We start from the raw sequence: 18,403 nt of genomic DNA, 5'->3' as shown, positions 1-18,403 counted from the left end.
CTCATCAATGGCAGTGTTGCTCAGTGCGCGTTTGATGGAACATTGCATTAAGTCACGGAAATGGTTTTAGTCGGATGGTAGAAAAGGGGGCAGAAAATAAAAACAGGCTGATAATTCCACAATTATATTAACATGTATACTTATAAAGATAGCATCTTTGGTTTTTTTTTAACAAAACAAGATTAAACCTTCTTAAAGTCTTAGCATTAAAAATAATAACAATTGAAAATTAAAATTTTGATTCATCAACACGTACAACTTACACATATATAATAACAAAATATAAATTATAACTCTTAAGAAAAAATAGGTAAAACAGGAATGTCTTCATAATTTGAAACCCTTAGTCGCTGCATCATGAGGAAAGTTGAACTTACAACTTTTATCAAATAAAATCAGAATTTTTGTGAGCCCAATACCTTTTGTTTACAATAACCAAATTATTCGAAAAATAACGTTACATCTTTTCATTTGTCAGAGGCTGAGTTTGAAAAGTTGTCTATTTTTATTGGGACCAGTGGAGTTGAGAGGTAATTGACGCAAGTCAAAATATTGATAAAAGTGCACTCTAATTATGAGCAATAAACTTAAAAATAGTGACGGATATTGCATTCTTCTTTTTCAAATAGAATTAAGTATAAAAAGATCAGCGGCTCTGATTAATAGGCCTTGAGTTACCAAAAAAAAAACAATGGGTGCATTTCGAAAAATAGAAATAGTAAAGTGAAGTGTAGAAAATAGCAAAATGACTCCTATCAGGTATGAATTTAAATTAACGTCAACTGCATTTTAGCAAGGCAAAGAATGTCAATTTGTGTTACCCAAATCGGGAGTCTTGATGTGAAGATGAGCCGTAATGCATATTGTGTTGTTTATCTTGCTATTATTAGCTTATCGACGATTTTATCTTTTCGTTTTAACTTAAAAATGGTCTCTAGTACTTCCTTTGCACACAATATTTTTCAAAGTACTGCTTCTTTAGCAGGTCAAATTTACCATTGACAAATACATAGAAATTGAAAAAAAATAGCTTGCTCTGTAAACTTCTCTTTTAAATGCCAGTAAAAACCTTAGCAGATTGATGTCCCTTTTTTCTTTGAGTTCTTTCAAAGGTGAACAAATTAAAGTGTTTATGATGGTATGAACAGACAAAATGTGGAAGATTTAGAACTAAAGGTAGCGAAAGAACAATCCGCTTTACTTATTTTCAATCAAAGTTTGCAGTTGGAGCACAAGATCTCGCGCAAGAGTTAGGACAGCTTTGCAGTCGTGTCTCTCGGCCATTTCTGTAATTCAAATTAAGAACATTGGTAGCCAATAATTTGTTACACAGGGAATAATGCATAGAACATGTGTATTCCATTTTTATTGTGGCAATGTACAAAAGTAAAGGAATTTCACCTACTTCCCAAGTAGCAGTGATCGCGATAAATTGCGATTTAATTGGAGAATGTATCGCGATTTTATCGACGTCGCGATTTATTGCAATATTATCGGGAGAAAAATCGCGATAAATTGCAACAAAATCGCGATATTATCGAACGCGATTTTATAGAGATAAAATTGCAATAAATTGCAATTTTTCATTAACGCATGAATGACGCATATGAAAGATGTTTCTATTCCGCCGCCGCCGTTTTTACCGAGATCCGTTATGGTAACTTAACCATCTCATTTTTTTTTATCAATTATTAGTATAATGTTACAAAGACAGACTGGTAAGCTTACCTGAAAACCGGTATTTTTACTGATTTTTTCAGGTAAGAATGCCACTTTTATTGGTAATCAATCCCCGGTAACTTTACCATTTTATCTCGGTAATTCTACCACAGTCGATAAAAACTATTGGCGTTTTTCCCAAGGTCCATCGGTAACTTTGCCATCTCACTATTATTGGTAATTTTACAGAGACAGAATGATGAGATTACCAATAGAACCTTATTTTACCAACCGTATTTCAAGGTATGAAATAAAATACAGAGGAGGGAAAATAAAAAAAAAAAAAAAAAAAAAAAAAAAAATCCAATGAAAAATCGGTGTCAGTCAACGCAAAGACATAAGTTGTGAGGTTGCGAAGCGCCGATCCATGTATAAAAGGCTTCAATTCGCACACGCAAGTCTTATAGCGGTCATAGCATAGTGACAATGTGCTGGCCTTCCACCGTAGCGATTGGGGTTCGAATCCCCGCGGAGGCTCCGGGGATTTTACGCTCGTCTTCGTCAAAGGACCTGACGGCTGAACCTAACGGCAATCGGCTGACAACTTTAACCCCTTTTTTTTGGCGATTTTATCAATCGCTAGGATCATCAACATCTGAGCGATCATCCTCGATCTTATCGCGATAAAATCGCAATTTTTTCGGGCCGATAAAATCGCAATAAAATCGCGAAAAGATCGAGGATAATCGCTCAAATGTTGATGATCCTAGCGATTTTATCGCCGATAAAATCGAGGATAATCGCGACTTTATCGGCGATAAAATCGCGATTTTTCCGTTGAAAAATGCTACTTGGGTTTAGGGCTGTTGTAATTTTCTCTATCTCATACTATTTGTCATGCTTCTATCTTCTATTAACAAAAACCATGCATTTCAGTTTGCAATATTTTAGACTGCATGGGAAGTTATTCTACGACCTGTCTTAAGATATTTTCTGACTTTTTTTCCCTGTATGAAGAGTATTTTGCACCGATTCTGAGTAGTTTTGTCAATTTGCTCTTTTTAGTGTGTTTTTCTATCGAAAGAGGAAGGAATGATAATGGAATACTAGACAAGGTACGAATTTCAACATTCTGATACATGTTTCTTAACCAAAATTTCACGTAAAACACGATGGGCACAACGAAAGTTACCGATATCAACTCCTTACGAAGATATTTAATGATTCTTGATGCGTGAATTCAAACTACCCGCTCATGAAAACTCAATGCTCTACGTGACTCACATCGCGCACTAAACGTTATCATGACAGTTTCTGCGATATAAAAATCTGGCAACCTCAATCTAGACGCTTTGGCTCAGCTATTACAAATAGCTTATAGTTTGAACAACACATGGTGGGAAATGAACATTGTTCGATTGAGGAGCTTGCTGAAACCTTTGTGGTGCGCGATTTGACTCACTTAGAGCTTTCAGTTTCTTGTGAGCGGGCAGTTCAAATTCCTCGTAAAACCAATGTGAAATAAAATCGTTCATATCCTCGTTAGGAGTTGGTTTCAGTAATTTCCGTTGTACGAATCGTGTTCTACGTGAAATTCTGGTTAAGATACATGTATCAGATTGCTTAAATTCGTACCTTGTCTAGTGGTCCATTCTGAAACCCATTAATCCAGAGTTGTCTAGTTTCATTCTGAAATACATTAACCAAATTCACAGATATTTCCCAAAATTTTATTGTCTAATGAACTTTAAATCTTAATTACTGATAAAGAGATATTTGCGAAGCATCAAAGTGTGACCTGATAAAAATCGATTTAAAGTGATCAAATCCATGTAAAAGTAACATTCAGGGATGAAGCAATTTTAATTCACCCTAAAAACTGGGAGAGTTGTAACTATCATGTTTAATCTAGAGGAAGTAATTGAAAAATTGAAAAATTAAAAACATGACTTACTTACCATTAAAGAATTTAATAATGTCGGTGAAGTCCATAACGTTACTCAGAATTATATCCCTGTACGTCTCCACCAACGACAGAGCAATAAATAGCATGAAGTGTGCTGATGAAATCAGTTTTGCTGCCCAGATTGTCTCCCACACAGTGAAAACATCCTCATAAACCAGTTCTAAAAAAAGATAAATTGCGTCATTAGTTTGAATTTTAAAATCCTTTTCATCACCCCCTATCCAATTTTTTATTCCTAACAATTTTTTTTATTACTGTTTTGATTTTTTCATTTCAAACATTGTTGCATCATGGGGTGTGAACCGCGCTCTTCACCTAGGGACCCACTACATCAACTGGATTACATTTTGTAATAAAGAACCACTGTCTCTAGCTCTTCCACAAAAGCACCTTTCTGCATAGGGTGCCATTGGTTTCCATTGGGCATTTAGTGATTCAACATGACAATCTGCACAGCCATCTTACATTGAGCTAAAGCTAAAAGGAACCATGTGCATAGGGTTTACGTGAGACATAGCTCCTTTTAGCATAAATACGTCCAAATCACTTCTCCGAAGACTAATTGCCACTGTCTACTCGTTTCTTATCATTTTCCAGCAAACATTGTTTATCAAGACAGTTAGGATAGGGTGTCGACAAGTTTGGAAAGTCCGGAAATAGTACTGATTTTATAAGGGCGGTCCGGAAGTACTGAAAAAACGAGGAAATTCCGCAAAAAGGTCCGGAATTTTTTAAAATTTTTTGTCATCTTTGTCGCAATTTCAAATTTTTGAAATTTTTCTAATTTCGTCAAATGTTGATACTGAAAAAGTACGGAATTTTTCTGTTGGAGGAGGTACTGAATTTCTTGAGAATGTACTGAAAAAGTACTGTAAAGGTACTTATATTTGACCAGCCTGTTTTAGTAGACACCCTGTAGGATGTGTGATAGTTTTTTGCTCTGTTACGATAATTTAGTTCTGTGCACCAATAATCTTGTATGGCCTCATTTTTTCCGCTTTTTTCGTTTTTTGTAATTTTGACAGTCGCAAATAAATGGGGTTGGAGCTTTTGAACAGAAATTATTCGATTTCAATTTTTAGCTTTGTTGAATTAGTTAGACATGTGACTATCGGTTACAAAAGTCTGAAATCTCTGATTTTCTCCGAATAAATGATTAATTCTACCCATGCCCAAATAATAATAACTAGAGAAGCAATGGCTCATTACCTTAATGAAAAATGATCTACCTAACTAAATATCCCCCAACTTGGCTAATTGCAAGAAAAGTATAACGTTTATGGCTCTGGCCAGGACCTTCCACAAGATAATCCATTTTTCCAGAAATGTTTTTTTTTCTCTCAGTCCTGAAAAAGTATTGACTGCGGAGGTATGAACAGAACACCAAAGGAGCACTTCATTAAAATACTGTTTTTGCAACACTTTGACATTGAACCCGGGATCTAACTGTTGGCAGGGAACTGCCTTGACCACTACACCACTGAGGCTGACTGTAGTGGAAATAAATGCACACTTCATCTCCCTGAAAGACTTGTTTCTTCAAAATTATTTTATATTTCGCTATAATCTAGCATTATTTTTGGAAAAAATCTATTTGTTCCTCAAAATTCATCACCTCGTTTAAAGTCAAGGAGGAACCACCGATAGCAGAAGTAAAAATGAGTGTAGTCTCCGTTTTGATGCATCAATTCAAACATTTCGGAATCAAGAATCTGTATCAAAGACCTGTGAAAATAAATGTAAGAACATCTATTAGATATCTTGTTGGGAATTAGATCAAAAGGAACGTTTATGATCCTTAGCTAGGCTCGTTTAATTACAATTATATCCTTATCCATCTTATGTCCAATTATATCCAACTTTATCTTTCACCGCATAAATTTATGGATTCGCACACAATGTATTTAGTATTGGCAATCATATGAATTGAAAAGTTTTGCCATTTGTATTACTATGTCATAAAATTGCTGAGGACATTTTAACGTTTTGCTACTTGCAATGCGGTATTAAAAAATTACTAAAGATGTTTTATTTTTGTAGGTATGAGTAGACAATGGAGTGAATTCTGTGGGAAAGTTTTCTTTCTAAAACGAACCAAACTCTGTGAAATTTCTCGATTGATTTTTTCTGGATAGGTAGTTCATCTTTACAAGACCACCGTCTATGGCAATTGTAAAACATTTAAATGAACTTACGCCCTAGCAAAAAACTCGATTCAATTTTAAGTTTTTCAGGATCCCCAAGTTTTGGCCAAGTACATTCCATTTGGGACAATCCATTTGTTTCAAATTTTGAACATTTGATTAATTACTTTTGAAAAACGGAAATGTTGTTCTTTAGATGAACTATTTATAAATTTGAAAATAGGTAAGTAAAAATCCTCCAATTCGAAGAACTTACCTCATGTTGGCAAAATGTGTGTCCATGGTGCCTCCGCTGTGGGGGAAATTGGCTCCCATGCGGTCCATCAATTTGCAAAAACAAGCGTAAGTCATGGATTCATTGTCAAATATGACGAGTAAAGGAGCTACGAGGTCGCACATGCCCTGCATGTATCCAACGTCCAAGTGCTCCCAAACATACCTGAAAACAACCCATTAATGAATTAAGCCCCTGAACTTCTACTATCAAATTAAACATAAAACAAATGTGCATAATCATATTAACAACATTTTTCTTTCTGAATTTGACACATACTTTTGTAGTTAAATGCACCCACAATTTGTTACCGCCTTTATTTTTGGTTTGGATCCTGGCTCTTTGACTTATGAGTTTATAATTGTATCTCATCTCAGTTCAATGGGGTCTCGCACTCTTTGATTTTTGATAATGGATAAATGGAGGCATCGTAGGTACTAGAATGGACACTAAGTTTAAAACGACTTTTAATTAAAGAGAGTTGAGGCTTTGAAGTGGCCTGTCATGACTATTTCTTCATTCATAAGTTATTTTTGAAGTAAAATTAGCTCAGCTAATATTGCCATAATTTTTTAATCTTAAGTTACCTTTAATAGCTTTTTTCAGTCATTTTGGGAGCAGACAAAAAATATTTTGCAGTACTCTGGATCCTTGATATCTCCAGCAAGATTTGTTAAGTATTTCAACACATTCCTGGCAGAGAAAAAAGAGAAAGAAAAAACTTTGAACACTTACGTGCACATGACATTTCTGAGCTTTTCCAAATTGTCGGGTGTGAAGTACCAATAATTTCGATCGCACCTATCAACATCCTTATCAATGCGATGAATGTTCAAACCGAAGGTCTCGATTAGCTCCGACTGCAAGGAATGAATGAGAATAAAATTAGTTGAACAAACATTTAAATAATAAATGGAAGGAGTTAGACACATACGTAGTTTAATCATGTGTTAATTTTTAAGTTGAGAACCGAATCGTGTTTACCATAAAACCGCTTCGCAAAACACAACCGATAACTAAAAGTTTAAAATTTTAATGGCATGCTTTAGCAATGGTCTATTTTCTTTGTTCAGTTTAGCTAACAAAAAGCTTAAGAAATGAAAAATTACTCCAACAAGGCATCAACGATTCAATGTTTTTCAAATTTTGTGTGTAAAAAATGAGAAGTGTGAAAAATTATCTAAATTAAGGTGCAGATTCAGGTCAAGGGTGGCCTTTTACTTCACAAACATTTTGGAAGTTGCTTTTTTTTCAATTGAGAATTTGCACGCAAATTTTTTATCACTTCATCTGAGAGTGCCAAAAGAGCTGATTTTACAGTATTTTTTATAATTACTCTTTTCCATTTGGGAAAAGGTATAACATTAGGTTTACCCAAAAGTGAGAAAGAAACCGCCGAGTGATGTCATCCGACGGCAATTCTCATTTAAACAAAATATCGACGGTGAGACTATCAGACTACGTATCTCGTAAAAATCTCTGCTCCCATTTTATTTTTTTGAAGGAGATACAATTTCTTGAAATTTTCAGAGTTTTCTTCGTACAGAGAAGAAAAGACACAGAAGTTTTCAAGAATTGATGTGGAGTTTTCTTCCATTGAAAAAATAGAGTATGACAGGAAGTCAACAACGTCGCAAACGGAGATGCGCGGTCTGGTATTTTCACTGTGGATATGCATTTTAGAAAATTGCATTTTGTCACATCTCCAATGATAGTTCAGTTTATGAACCAAGGCTATTCTCGTGTTCAGTTCACTCAGCAGTTTCCACTTGATGACGAAATGCATCAAATTTTAGACACCTGCAAATTCTTCATTTTTATTTATTTTAATAAATCGTGATCGCAAAGCGGTTTAATGTAAAGCACGTATGTCCACGTGTAGGAATGTTTTTTTTTCTTTGTTTTTTTTTTTTTTTTTTTTATTTGCATTATCAATATAATAATCATTGCACGTCAATGTCATGAAAATCCATTCTGGACTGGAACACACATTAACTGAGATTTGAAGCGCTAAATGCATTACAAAACTCACTGAATAAACTCCGCCCTGTGAGCTGGCCGGAGAGATGCAAGCAGATCTTTGTCCAGAAGCACCTCCTTCCCCATCTTCGTCACCCGTGCAAACAGCCAACATGTTTTCTTGAACCTCATTCTCACTCGCCTCCACTATCGGTTGAGACAGGGAACCTGAAATTGAGATTACATCAAATCATGTCTCAGCTAATTTAGACCTCCATATCGTCGCCAGGGCTTCTACAGTCAGGAAAAAGGTACCGAGAAAATCAGGAAATGTGAGGGAATTTTTACAAGGCAGGGAAAATGATGGAAATGTTCGGGAAAAATGGTAATTCACATTTATTTGTTTTTTAAAATGGGTTCGACGGGTGAAACAACAAATTTTGCCGGAAAACCATTTCAAATAATGTCTTTTTAACCATCTGGAATATCTTCAACTGTCAGGAAATTTTTCTCAAATATGTCGGGAAAATTAGGAAAATATCAGGGAAGCTCATTTTCTAAATTTGGCAACTTTGTGGCGTGTTCTCCAACTATTCTGTGCCGAATCTGCTTCTTTGTTTATTCATGTATTTATTTTTCTATTCCTTTCTTTTTTATTTTCTCATTTGAGGGTCTTGGAGGACAAGGTGCATACTTATCTGAGTGCAGTTTTTAAAATAATTGAGATATTCATGAACTCAACTAAAATTAGTTTGAAAGCAAATTCTGCGCAAAATTCACAACTGAAATTCAACTTTAAAGCATCAAAAAGTGAATTTAAACTTCCTTTCCGCCATAAGGCTTCATGTAATTTGGAAAATTTAAACTTGTATTTCTTGAAGTGGCAAAAACTGCATTTATGCGCCTTTTTCTCCTAGCCGCTCATTTGATCATTCGGAGGAATATCATTAAAGTTCTTTATGTTTACATCATAGACGCAAAAGCGAATACTGATCGCCAGTCAGTATGTACCTATGTTTCGGCGGTTTATCAATTCTTCGGGTCTGTTTACTTCAATGGCGATACAATTTCCGATCCGTTTTTGTTTTTTCGGAGTTTCCAACCCATATTTCTTTTTCTCCCTTTTGAAGGAAAACATGCGAATAGATTTGAATGAAACAGTAAAATAATATTTTTTGTCATCACTCGGAAAAATTACGGCAGATTCTAAAGTGTTTATGTTCGTTTACACGCACAACTAAGCAGTGAATAACTTGCAACGTTGCAAATCAAGGTATTAATGTTTTTTTTTACCTCACCGTCGTTTAATTTTGCAAGCGCTAGAGCGTAATATCAGCGACAATCGTGATCCTCTGCCATCAAGTCGAAGCGACACTCTTGAAGGCGCTCTGAGCAACTATTCCACCACAGAAGTATTGCACAGTATCAGACGAAAATGAAGGCGCTTTAACGTTTGTAAATCGACACCTTGATCTCGTTTGATTCTGTGCAGAGTCTTACTCATCGCACGATAGATATGCGGCTCCTGTTCGATCGATTTTTGTGAAACTTGGTTTTATTTTTTGACGGACACCTGAATTCAACTCAAGTTTTCAAAATTTAAAAATCCAAGATGTTAGCTGTGGTCTCAAATGCTGTTGCGGCCTCTGTTCGATCGATTATTGTGAAACTCGGTGGCACCTGTTTTTTTTTTTTTTTTTTTTTTTTTTTTCGTAAAAGTTGATTTTTTAGTCAAATCTACAATATTTAAAAATCCAAGAGTAGCCTATAACGCTATCTTGGCGCCATCGAAATCATCCGACTTTACAATCGATGTATCTAATCTTTCTCTTCTTAGTTCAAAGTCGAAGTACTCTGGGCTTATCTTCGGTAGAATACAGGAGGTGAAAAATCTGAAGCTCTTTCGGGAGAAAGCTTGTATTCTGAAAGCTGGCAAGTTACCTCTGTGGTTAAGTGTCAATGACGAAACTTTGTACCTCGGTTTATGACAGGAGAATTTCTCTTAGCGTTTGCTTCGTGCCAGATTACTAGTCGTCATTGTCGACTACAATATTACATGATTTTTCTCGGGGTTTTCATGGGAAATTTCTCGGTTAAACTTAGTCGAGCGTCCTGAAAAGTTAACAAGATCCTAAACGATAGCCTCACTCAATGAAGTGTAAAATCAAAAGCAACAATTGGATGACATTTTGCAATAAGGAACCAATATCTCTGGCACTCCCATAAAATCACGTATCTGCGTAGGAAAACCAATGGCATGTATGTTGTTTCTAAAATGGGCCAGAAATAGTGGTTCCTTATCGCAAAATGTTATCCAGTTCGTCGTTTCCCTCACGAAAGAGCGCAACTACATTTCAACGTTGCCAAATCTCCCTTAGCAAATTGCATTTTTCATCGGAGAATCTTCGGCACTTTTAACTGCAAATTCCACTGATTTTTCTTCTTATCCCGCGGAAAAATCAGGGAAAATTTGGACAAAAATTTCACACATACATTCTTGTAAAACACTGAATTCTTTTGGTCACTTTTGCAACCTTGGTATGGAGTTACGTTCCTTCGTCCGAATTGAGGTTTTCGTGATTTTGAAATGGACCACATTTTGCAATTGGGAACTATGAATTCCAGCTCAGTTTAAAAACAACGTAGTTTCCCTATGCACGTAAGAGTTTTTTCGGATGAGCCAGAAATTATAGCTCTTAATTGCAAATTGAAGTCCAAATAGGCTGAAAGAATATGAATTTGATTCGAAATTACCTCCATTCAACGTTTCGGAGTGATTTCCGCTGTCGACCGACTGATTGGAAGTGACAACGACAGACATCGGCTTTGTAATGGTCTGAGAGTTATCTAGAAATAGAAATGAACCAAGTTATTTTAATAAATGCTTCAACAGGGTGTCTAGCATCAGGATTTTACCGATTCTATCAGGATTTGAGGTCAATCAGGATTTAATCCCGATTTCATCAGGATTTGAGGAAAAATCGGTCGTAAAATCAGGATTTGAGAAAAGTCGGCCGCCCGATCGAACTGCTTTCGCATACGCTTTTGCAGAAATTTTAATTTTTCTCCGCAAATAATCAGGATTTGGAAAAATTGAGCAATCAGGACTAAGCAGTAAAAAATCAGGAAAAATTGAGATTTTGTCCGGATTTCTAATTATGATGAAAAACTAGACACCCTGCTCACCAAGAGATCATTTGCATATTTCATAAATACCTATCACAAGTGTGATGATTCCATGTTATTGTTCGAGGCTAGTAAAGCTTAAATAGAATTTATTCTCTAGTTGAGCAAAGCAATTACCTGTGATGAGATTTTGATCCTGAGATTGACCATTTTGTTTGGATGGATCACTCGATTTGTCTTCTTCCTCGTCCTCTATGTCTGCCTCGTCTCCCATGCCCTCATCCGGAGAAACTGATCGCTGTTCGTAACAAATACAAAAATCATGAAATAACTGCAAAAATTCAAATGCCATTTTTTCATTTCGGTCGCATAATCATATAAAATTTCCATATTTTGGTTTCATCACTCGATTTTGCTTGGGTCAACATTCTGAATCACACGGCCAACTTACGCTAGTATGGAAAATCGCGATATTCCGGCTCTCGTAGCTCCTGCAGGGTATGCAACCCATTTTTTTTTTTTTTTTCTAGAGTATTACTTCTTATCAACTTTGCTATTTCTATGCATTATATTGGGATGTTCCCTCCACAAAGCTTCATAAGAAAACATCCCTTTGTATAAACGGAGTTAGAAGCGTTTAAAGTTTCCAGAGTTCGTCCGAGCTCTCCAATTGACTCGATTCACTGTGCGTCGCGACGCGCACCGCAATCCGCGCAGCGACGCCGACGCTACCGCGCCAATCGCGCCATGCTTCAGCGGCGCTCCGTTAGGGTGCGTCCGCTCCTGCAAGTTTAGTTTTCGTTTACCGAAGAGGTCTTTTCCTTCAATTTTCTGCAGAGAGTTTTATTTTTATGTACCGTCATGTAACATAGTGTAATATAGGTAAAAGAGGGATCATAGCGCATAGTTTTTATTTTCTTATCCAGTAGTTTATTTTCTGCGTTTCCACCTCAGGCCAAGCTCATCACTCCATGCCAATCGTCTTTCCCTGAGCTGCCCATCAACAGGAGCGCTCGCTTCCACTGAAGCGTCGCGTCAATCAAGGAAAACAGTCAGCACCGAGGTAAATATTCTGATTTGCCTGGCACACGGTGTAAATCCGCGGTCTCCCCGGAATTCAGGTTTATGATCCCGTTTCGCGTGGCGCTAGTGTTGGGTATTTTATTCGAAAAAATCGATTAATCGAATCAATTCGATTTTTTTAGCAAATTCGATTTAATCGACTTAAATCGTGCCAAAACAGTCGAATCTCCGAAAAATCGATCCACAAAAATCGGAATTTACGAAGGCTCAAAATTCGCACTCATGAAAAAGTAGAAGAAAGACAACTTGAATAAAAATCTCCGGGAAGTTTGATCAAATTTAATGTTTGTCCAAAATATCGACTTGCGTGTCGATTTAATACATTCGGGCAGCAAATATTTACTCGATTAATCGAGCCCAATAAAATCGATGCGATTTAATCGACTCTTTTGGTTAAAAAAATCGATTTTTCATTAAATTGAATTTAAAATCCTCAACACTACCCGGCGCTGAAATTTATGTATGGGGAGGAAAGATGATCAGTTTCAATTCAGTAGACTGCGGATTGATAGGGTAAAATTGTTATTTACCGGAACTGCTCCGTTGCCCGTGAGAACAGATAAATGTCCAATATTCCCACCGCAAGGAGCTGAATGCCTCTTGTCCATCTTGTTGTTCATTATTTCTACAACTGGAAACATTAACAAACAGAAGTATGTTAGTAAAAAAACAAAAATAAAAATGTTCGCAATGGAGAATTTGCAGGTGTCAGAAATTTGATGAATTTCCTGTTTAAGTGGAAACCACTGAGTGAACTGAACACTAGGATACCCTTGGTTCATTAATTGAACATGATCTTATCTGCTAAAATACGTGTGTTTAAATGAGAAATACCACCAGATGACGTCACTAGGCGGTGCATTTTCTCACTTTTAAATCTATTTTTATATCATTTCCCATATCAGAAAAAAATTATAAAAAATACTGTGAAATCAGCTCTTTAAGCACTTTCAGATGAAGCAATACAAAATTTGCATGCAAATTTTACATTGTGGTAAAAATTTACCAAGATAACAAAGATAAGAAGACTCTTAAAAATGCACGGTGGCATATGTAGACGGAAAATAAATAAAAAAGAAAACGGCTTCGAAATCGGGGCTCCCTCATAATTCTTTATTACAGTTTTCTTTCTTTGAAATTAACGTATTTTCATCTCTTTTTCAATAGCCAATGCCACTAGCGTTCTTTTCCTCAAAAGTTTTTGAAAAATCTTTATTTGTTTCTAAGGAATATAAGATTGAGACATTTTCCAACCTTTTTCCAAAGTAGGCAGGGTAGAGGAAGACTGGAGAATTTCAGTGTTGTCAGATGAAGAGTGTTTTTCAAGGGAGTTGGGAGGACATTTCGTAGCGACAACTTTCTTTTTCTTTTGCTCATCTTCTCCTTCGCCTTCGTTTTCATTCTCGTTTTCGCCTTCGTAGTCGTCTACTATTGGAGGGTCATCATCTGAAAGGCTAATGTTGTCCTCGAACACCTGAAAAATCACATTCGTAAGCAATTCTCTGTATCAGTCGAACATGACTCTAAAGAATGAAAAGCGCTTAAACCGTGTCATGAAATGATGAAATGACTGATGATTGTCATGAAATACACCCAGGGCCGGATTAAGGGGGTGGCCACATGGGCCGCAGCCCATGGCGGCAAATTTAGGGGGCGGCAACTTTTTTGCAATTTTTTTAAATGTAGGTCTAAAACAAATCGGATTCACAAAAAAAAATTACAAACGAGAAAAGGCGGCAAAATCTCTCATTTCCTGAGAGTATAGTAATTTATCTTTTGTCGTCTTTCGGTGATACAAGAGGAAGTACCTTCAATCAGTCGAGAAACCAAACACGCAATTTGGCCTGGAGCGGCGCGGCGCAGAGAGCAATGATGACGAGGACTTGAGATGAAAAGAGGAAGCCTTCAGTGCGGCGCGGTTGGCATGTAACATATATAAGCGCCTACAAGACTGCATAAATACTTCACGAATTGCGTCAAACACAGTGCGTTCAGCAGCGGTCAGCGTGAAATGCATGGCGCCTACAAGACTGCATGAATACTTCACGCATTGCGCCAAGCACAGTGCGGCCAACGTGGCGCGGCGCCGGAAGTTAATATTATTAAATTATTAAACATTTATGTTTGTTCTTTCATAATTTGTTCGTTCATTTATTGTAAATGGAAGGCCTTGTCCACACAGAGATACGGTTACGGAACTTAACTTTCACACAAAGTTCCGTGAACTTTTGCAAGTAGTTTTGACAGGGCTTTCGCAAAAAATGTGTCCAACACGAGTAAACGCGTCTTATACGCTCCTCCCCCTCCGGCAGGTTCACTTGATGGTTTTTATTGATGTTTCAAAACGAATGAGAAGGGGGCGGCAAAATACAGGCGACCCATTAGGTAAATCCGGCACAAAAATTACATTGTTTAAATGGGAGAATTCACAACTTTACCATGTAATATATAAAAACCTGGGTCATATTTTCAAAATCTGAATAAAACGAGCTCATCTAAAGACAATTGCCTGTTGATAGCCATAAAAATCATGAAAATCGATCAGGTAGAACGCTGGAACTAAGCGTTACCAGATATTCAAATTTAGGAGGTCTCGGAGCTTATAGTATAGATCCTAGAAAGTTTTTGGATTTTCTGATAATTTACTTGTGAAATTTGTCGAATATGGGGGGAAGTTGAGTGTGAGCAACTTACATCATTACTGAGCTCTTGCGCCAAAGCGGGGGTGGGCGGAGGCTGTTCACCTGAGGTACTTTCACTAGAAAGTTTAGCTAAACTTGCTGCCACGATCTCTTTGTCTCGTTGTCTGATAATCGCTCCGACTGCCAGCCATTCGGACATGGTTGTTTCGTAGCTATGTTTCGTTGTCTCATCTAGCTGCTCGCGCTCCTCTGCTGAGCTTCCAAATGTATAATGACCCAACAAATAAGGCCACACCTGAAAATTTTAAATTGACCAATGTAAAGGGTTGCCACAGTCACGGAAAACCGGGAAATGTCAGGGGAAATTTGTTAAATCACCTTCATTTGCTTTCTAGAATGGATTTGAGGTTTTGGACAAGAAATTTTGCCTGAAAACTATTTTTAATTGTGCTCTCTTAACCATCCGTCACATCTTCAATTGTCCGGGAATTTCGCCAAAATGTGTCAACTCCTCTCAACGAAAACTAAATATTTTTTGTGCTGTGAAATGGAAGGAATAATCAAAGACTTGAAGCTTGTTGGGGAAAAAAAAACCAATTTGCTGATTTACCTCTTTCCTAATATCATGTGCTACCCCACCGTAATACGCTAATCGGAAGACTTCTGTTTGGCTATCTTTGCCGTCATCTTTCATGAGCTCCGCCCACTTTTCAGTCGTTAGGCCATTCTCAGCTCCCTCTCCAGAAATTATTGCTGCGTTTACAAGTCCAGACAGATGAGTTCTGACAGTGCACAGGTGTCGACAGTACGCCAGCCAGCCGTAAAACGCTCTAGAGATAATTTGTCGTTTCATCGTTTCACACACTAACTGAATCGTTTCACTGTAAAGAAAAAGAAAAGAATGCATTTCCAACTCAGAAGCTTCGCTTTTTGTAGCCTTGTTTTTCAAATAATGTGAAATTTTGTCAAGTCGGCATTGATTCATGTAAATAAGGACTCATTATCTATGATTTTCTCGCCTTTCAATAGCATTTCGTACTGACGAATGTGCGCTTTTTGGAATTTGAGATTTTCGAAGGACGCATCTTGTGCTTTAAAGATTTCAACCTTTGAAATACCAGTCTCGGATCCTCTTTTAATGATGTTGCGTATTGCAGTTGCTCTGATATGACGTGCAAATTTGATGATAAAAAAATGAGCAAAACGAGACGTTTTCATTTTTCCTCTTAAAGGCTGTTTTTAATTTCAATGTTTCAAAAATTAAATTTTGGAGCTACTAGAAGCCAGATATGCAATTTTTGCCAGATATTCCTTTGGCTGGCCAGGACCAACTGCTTAATAACCCTGGTAAAAATTGGCGATAGGAGCTGTGTTTCGAAATACCATAGGAGTTCTTATAGCCGACTGAAGAAGGCGATAAAAAATCATATAGCTGGCTGTAGAAAGTAGAAAAAATCATACGGCCGGGCTACACGAAGCGATAAAAAATTATACAACCGGGCTATAGTTCCTATCGCCGGGCTTTACACTTTAATGCCTGGGTGTTGCTTTTTTGCCATCGGCTGTAAGAAATTGTGTAGAAATTCTTGTGCTTTGTAAATCCTTAAGTTTGTACGGAATCACCTTAATATTTACAAAACGCACATTATATTTTCCTTTACTACTTATTTTTTTTCATAAATGAAAATGAGATTAATCCATACAGAGTGTGCAAACATTTCAAAGTCATGAGTTGAAAAACGCTGACTCCACGAGATTAAATATTAGAGCCTAACACAAAGTGGAGCGGCGCACTGGCGCCTACAAACCCAACAGGGATACTTCACGCATCGCGCAATGCGTGAAGTATCCCTGTTAGGTTTGTAGGCGCCAATGCGCGTTCCGCGCCGCGCTGCAGCGTACCACGGCGCTTGAAGCAACTATTTCACACCAGAGGTATTGCACAGTATCATAGGAAATTAAAGGCGCTCCAATTTATAAGGAATGGCAGGCATCCTTCAAAAGTACGGAGCTTTCCTCGCAAAATAAATCAAGATACTACGACCCACAAAGAGAGCGATAGTCCAAATACTCACTAAGTCCTAGCATCCGTAATTAGTAACGTTTGGCATGCACTTTATCGCCAGGCTGTTGCTTGGTAGCCATCGGCTGTAAAAGGCTATAAGAAATTGTGTCGCTGGCTACAGAAGCTATTGGAAATCTTACAGTCGGCTGTAGGTCTATTGTATTTTGGAACACAGATTCAACTGCCAATTTTTACCAGGGATCAGCCTAATTTTATAGTGATATTTTTAATAATCATTCATTGACAAGATATCATCATATCTTGTAATGCCCCATAAGATCAAAATTTCAGCTTTCAGTCAGTCAATAATTTATGACCAAAATTAAAATTCGTTCTGTGACTTCAGAAAAAGTAAACAAATAAACATATATTATGAACTTTCACTCTTTTTGGAGCGTAGAGGGAATACATTCATTTTGAATTCTGCACAGAAGGCTTATGTAAACAAAAATTCTATATTCTCCCTCTGTGCTCAGTAGTATATTTCCAACAAGCTGTGCAAAATTGGACCGCACTTAGCAAAAAGGAACCGGCGCATTTACAGTGTTTTCAAAAGTGTGCAACTTCTCATTATCTTTTAAAAATACTCGATTTATGTACAGTATTAATGTTTACACAATTATTCTCCTCGAAAATTAACCATTTTTTGGTAGGAAGCCTAAACTATTCGATACTCTCGGAGATTTTTTAGATAATTATGAGGAAGCAACATTTTTACAACACTGTGATCGCTCTGGTTCCTTCTTGTTAAATGCGATCCATTTCAGGAAAAAAGTTTTGAAATATAAATTGGACGAGAAACATTACCCTGGACTAGATTTTGTGTTTTCAATTTCTAATTTACAATCTTCGTTGTTGAGGTCCGAGCTGAGGGACGGAGGCGGAGAAACCGGTTCCATCCCGTTTCCGCCCGGTTCGATGCTCAGTGATTTACATGAACTCGAGGAACTGTTTGTCGATGATGAAATTAAGTGGGCTCTGGCTCGAGGCGAAACATGCTTGTTGCTGCTGCTGAACCAATGCTTTGCATCGATGAATTCTTTACTAGCGGATACTGTCGGAAAACATGGAAAAATAATTAATAGCCCTTATTGTAATAGAGTAGACCAGGGGTCCAGAAAGTTTTTTGCCTACTTTTACATTTTTTAAGGCAGCCTTCGCGTATTTTAATGTGATTTGTCAAGTTCAAGTGACGTGGTCGAACTGGCATGCGATATATCGCATTGATCAGGTCAAAAATCCAGGCAGATTTTGAATTTTTAGCAAAAAACAGGACGCTAGTCCCTGCACATGAGCTTAAAGGATCATTTTAAACCAAAAAATCGGCAAAATTCAGAGAAATGAAAGTAGAATAGTGTTTGGAAAAAAACCTCGCATTCGATTCAGCAATTGATTTCTGTATCGAATGCGAGGTTTTTTTTCCAAACACTATTCTGCTTTCATTTCTCTGAATTTTGCCGATTTTTGGGTTTAGAAGGATTTTTT

General features: G+C 37.1%; 1 protein-coding gene across 3 annotated transcripts in view; it reads right to left on the bottom strand.

Annotated features, from left to right (window-relative positions):
* Positions 1-108: 108 nt before the first annotated feature.
* The window catches only part of LOC109033870 (small G protein signaling modulator 2), a 166,506-nt gene continuing 148,211 nt past the window's right edge, over positions 109-18,403 (bottom strand). For all 3 annotated transcript variants that reach the window (XM_072301632.1, XM_072301633.1, XM_072301634.1), the window contains 13 exons: positions 17,726-17,972; positions 15,464-15,734; positions 14,906-15,148; positions 13,466-13,685; positions 12,742-12,842; positions 11,306-11,426; positions 10,757-10,849; positions 8,076-8,230; positions 6,779-6,903; positions 6,026-6,208; positions 5,241-5,350; positions 3,618-3,785; positions 109-1,286 (listed from right to left, as the gene is read on the bottom strand). In XM_072301632.1, coding sequence (XP_072157733.1) covers positions 1,198-1,286; positions 3,618-3,785; positions 5,241-5,350; positions 6,026-6,208; positions 6,779-6,903; positions 8,076-8,230; positions 10,757-10,849; positions 11,306-11,426; positions 12,742-12,842; positions 13,466-13,685; positions 14,906-15,148; positions 15,464-15,734; positions 17,726-17,972 — 2,126 coding nt within the window. In that variant the 3' untranslated portion in view covers positions 109-1,197. The remainder of the gene's footprint in view (positions 1,287-3,617; positions 3,786-5,240; positions 5,351-6,025; positions 6,209-6,778; positions 6,904-8,075; positions 8,231-10,756; positions 10,850-11,305; positions 11,427-12,741; positions 12,843-13,465; positions 13,686-14,905; positions 15,149-15,463; positions 15,735-17,725; positions 17,973-18,403) is intronic.

Source organism: Bemisia tabaci, chromosome 6 (genome assembly GCF_918797505.1).
Source record: "Bemisia tabaci chromosome 6, PGI_BMITA_v3".
Taxonomy (NCBI): Eukaryota; Metazoa; Arthropoda; class Insecta; order Hemiptera; family Aleyrodidae; genus Bemisia; species Bemisia tabaci.
Note: the sequence above shows the minus strand (reverse complement) of the source record. Positions and strands in the feature narration are given on the sequence as shown.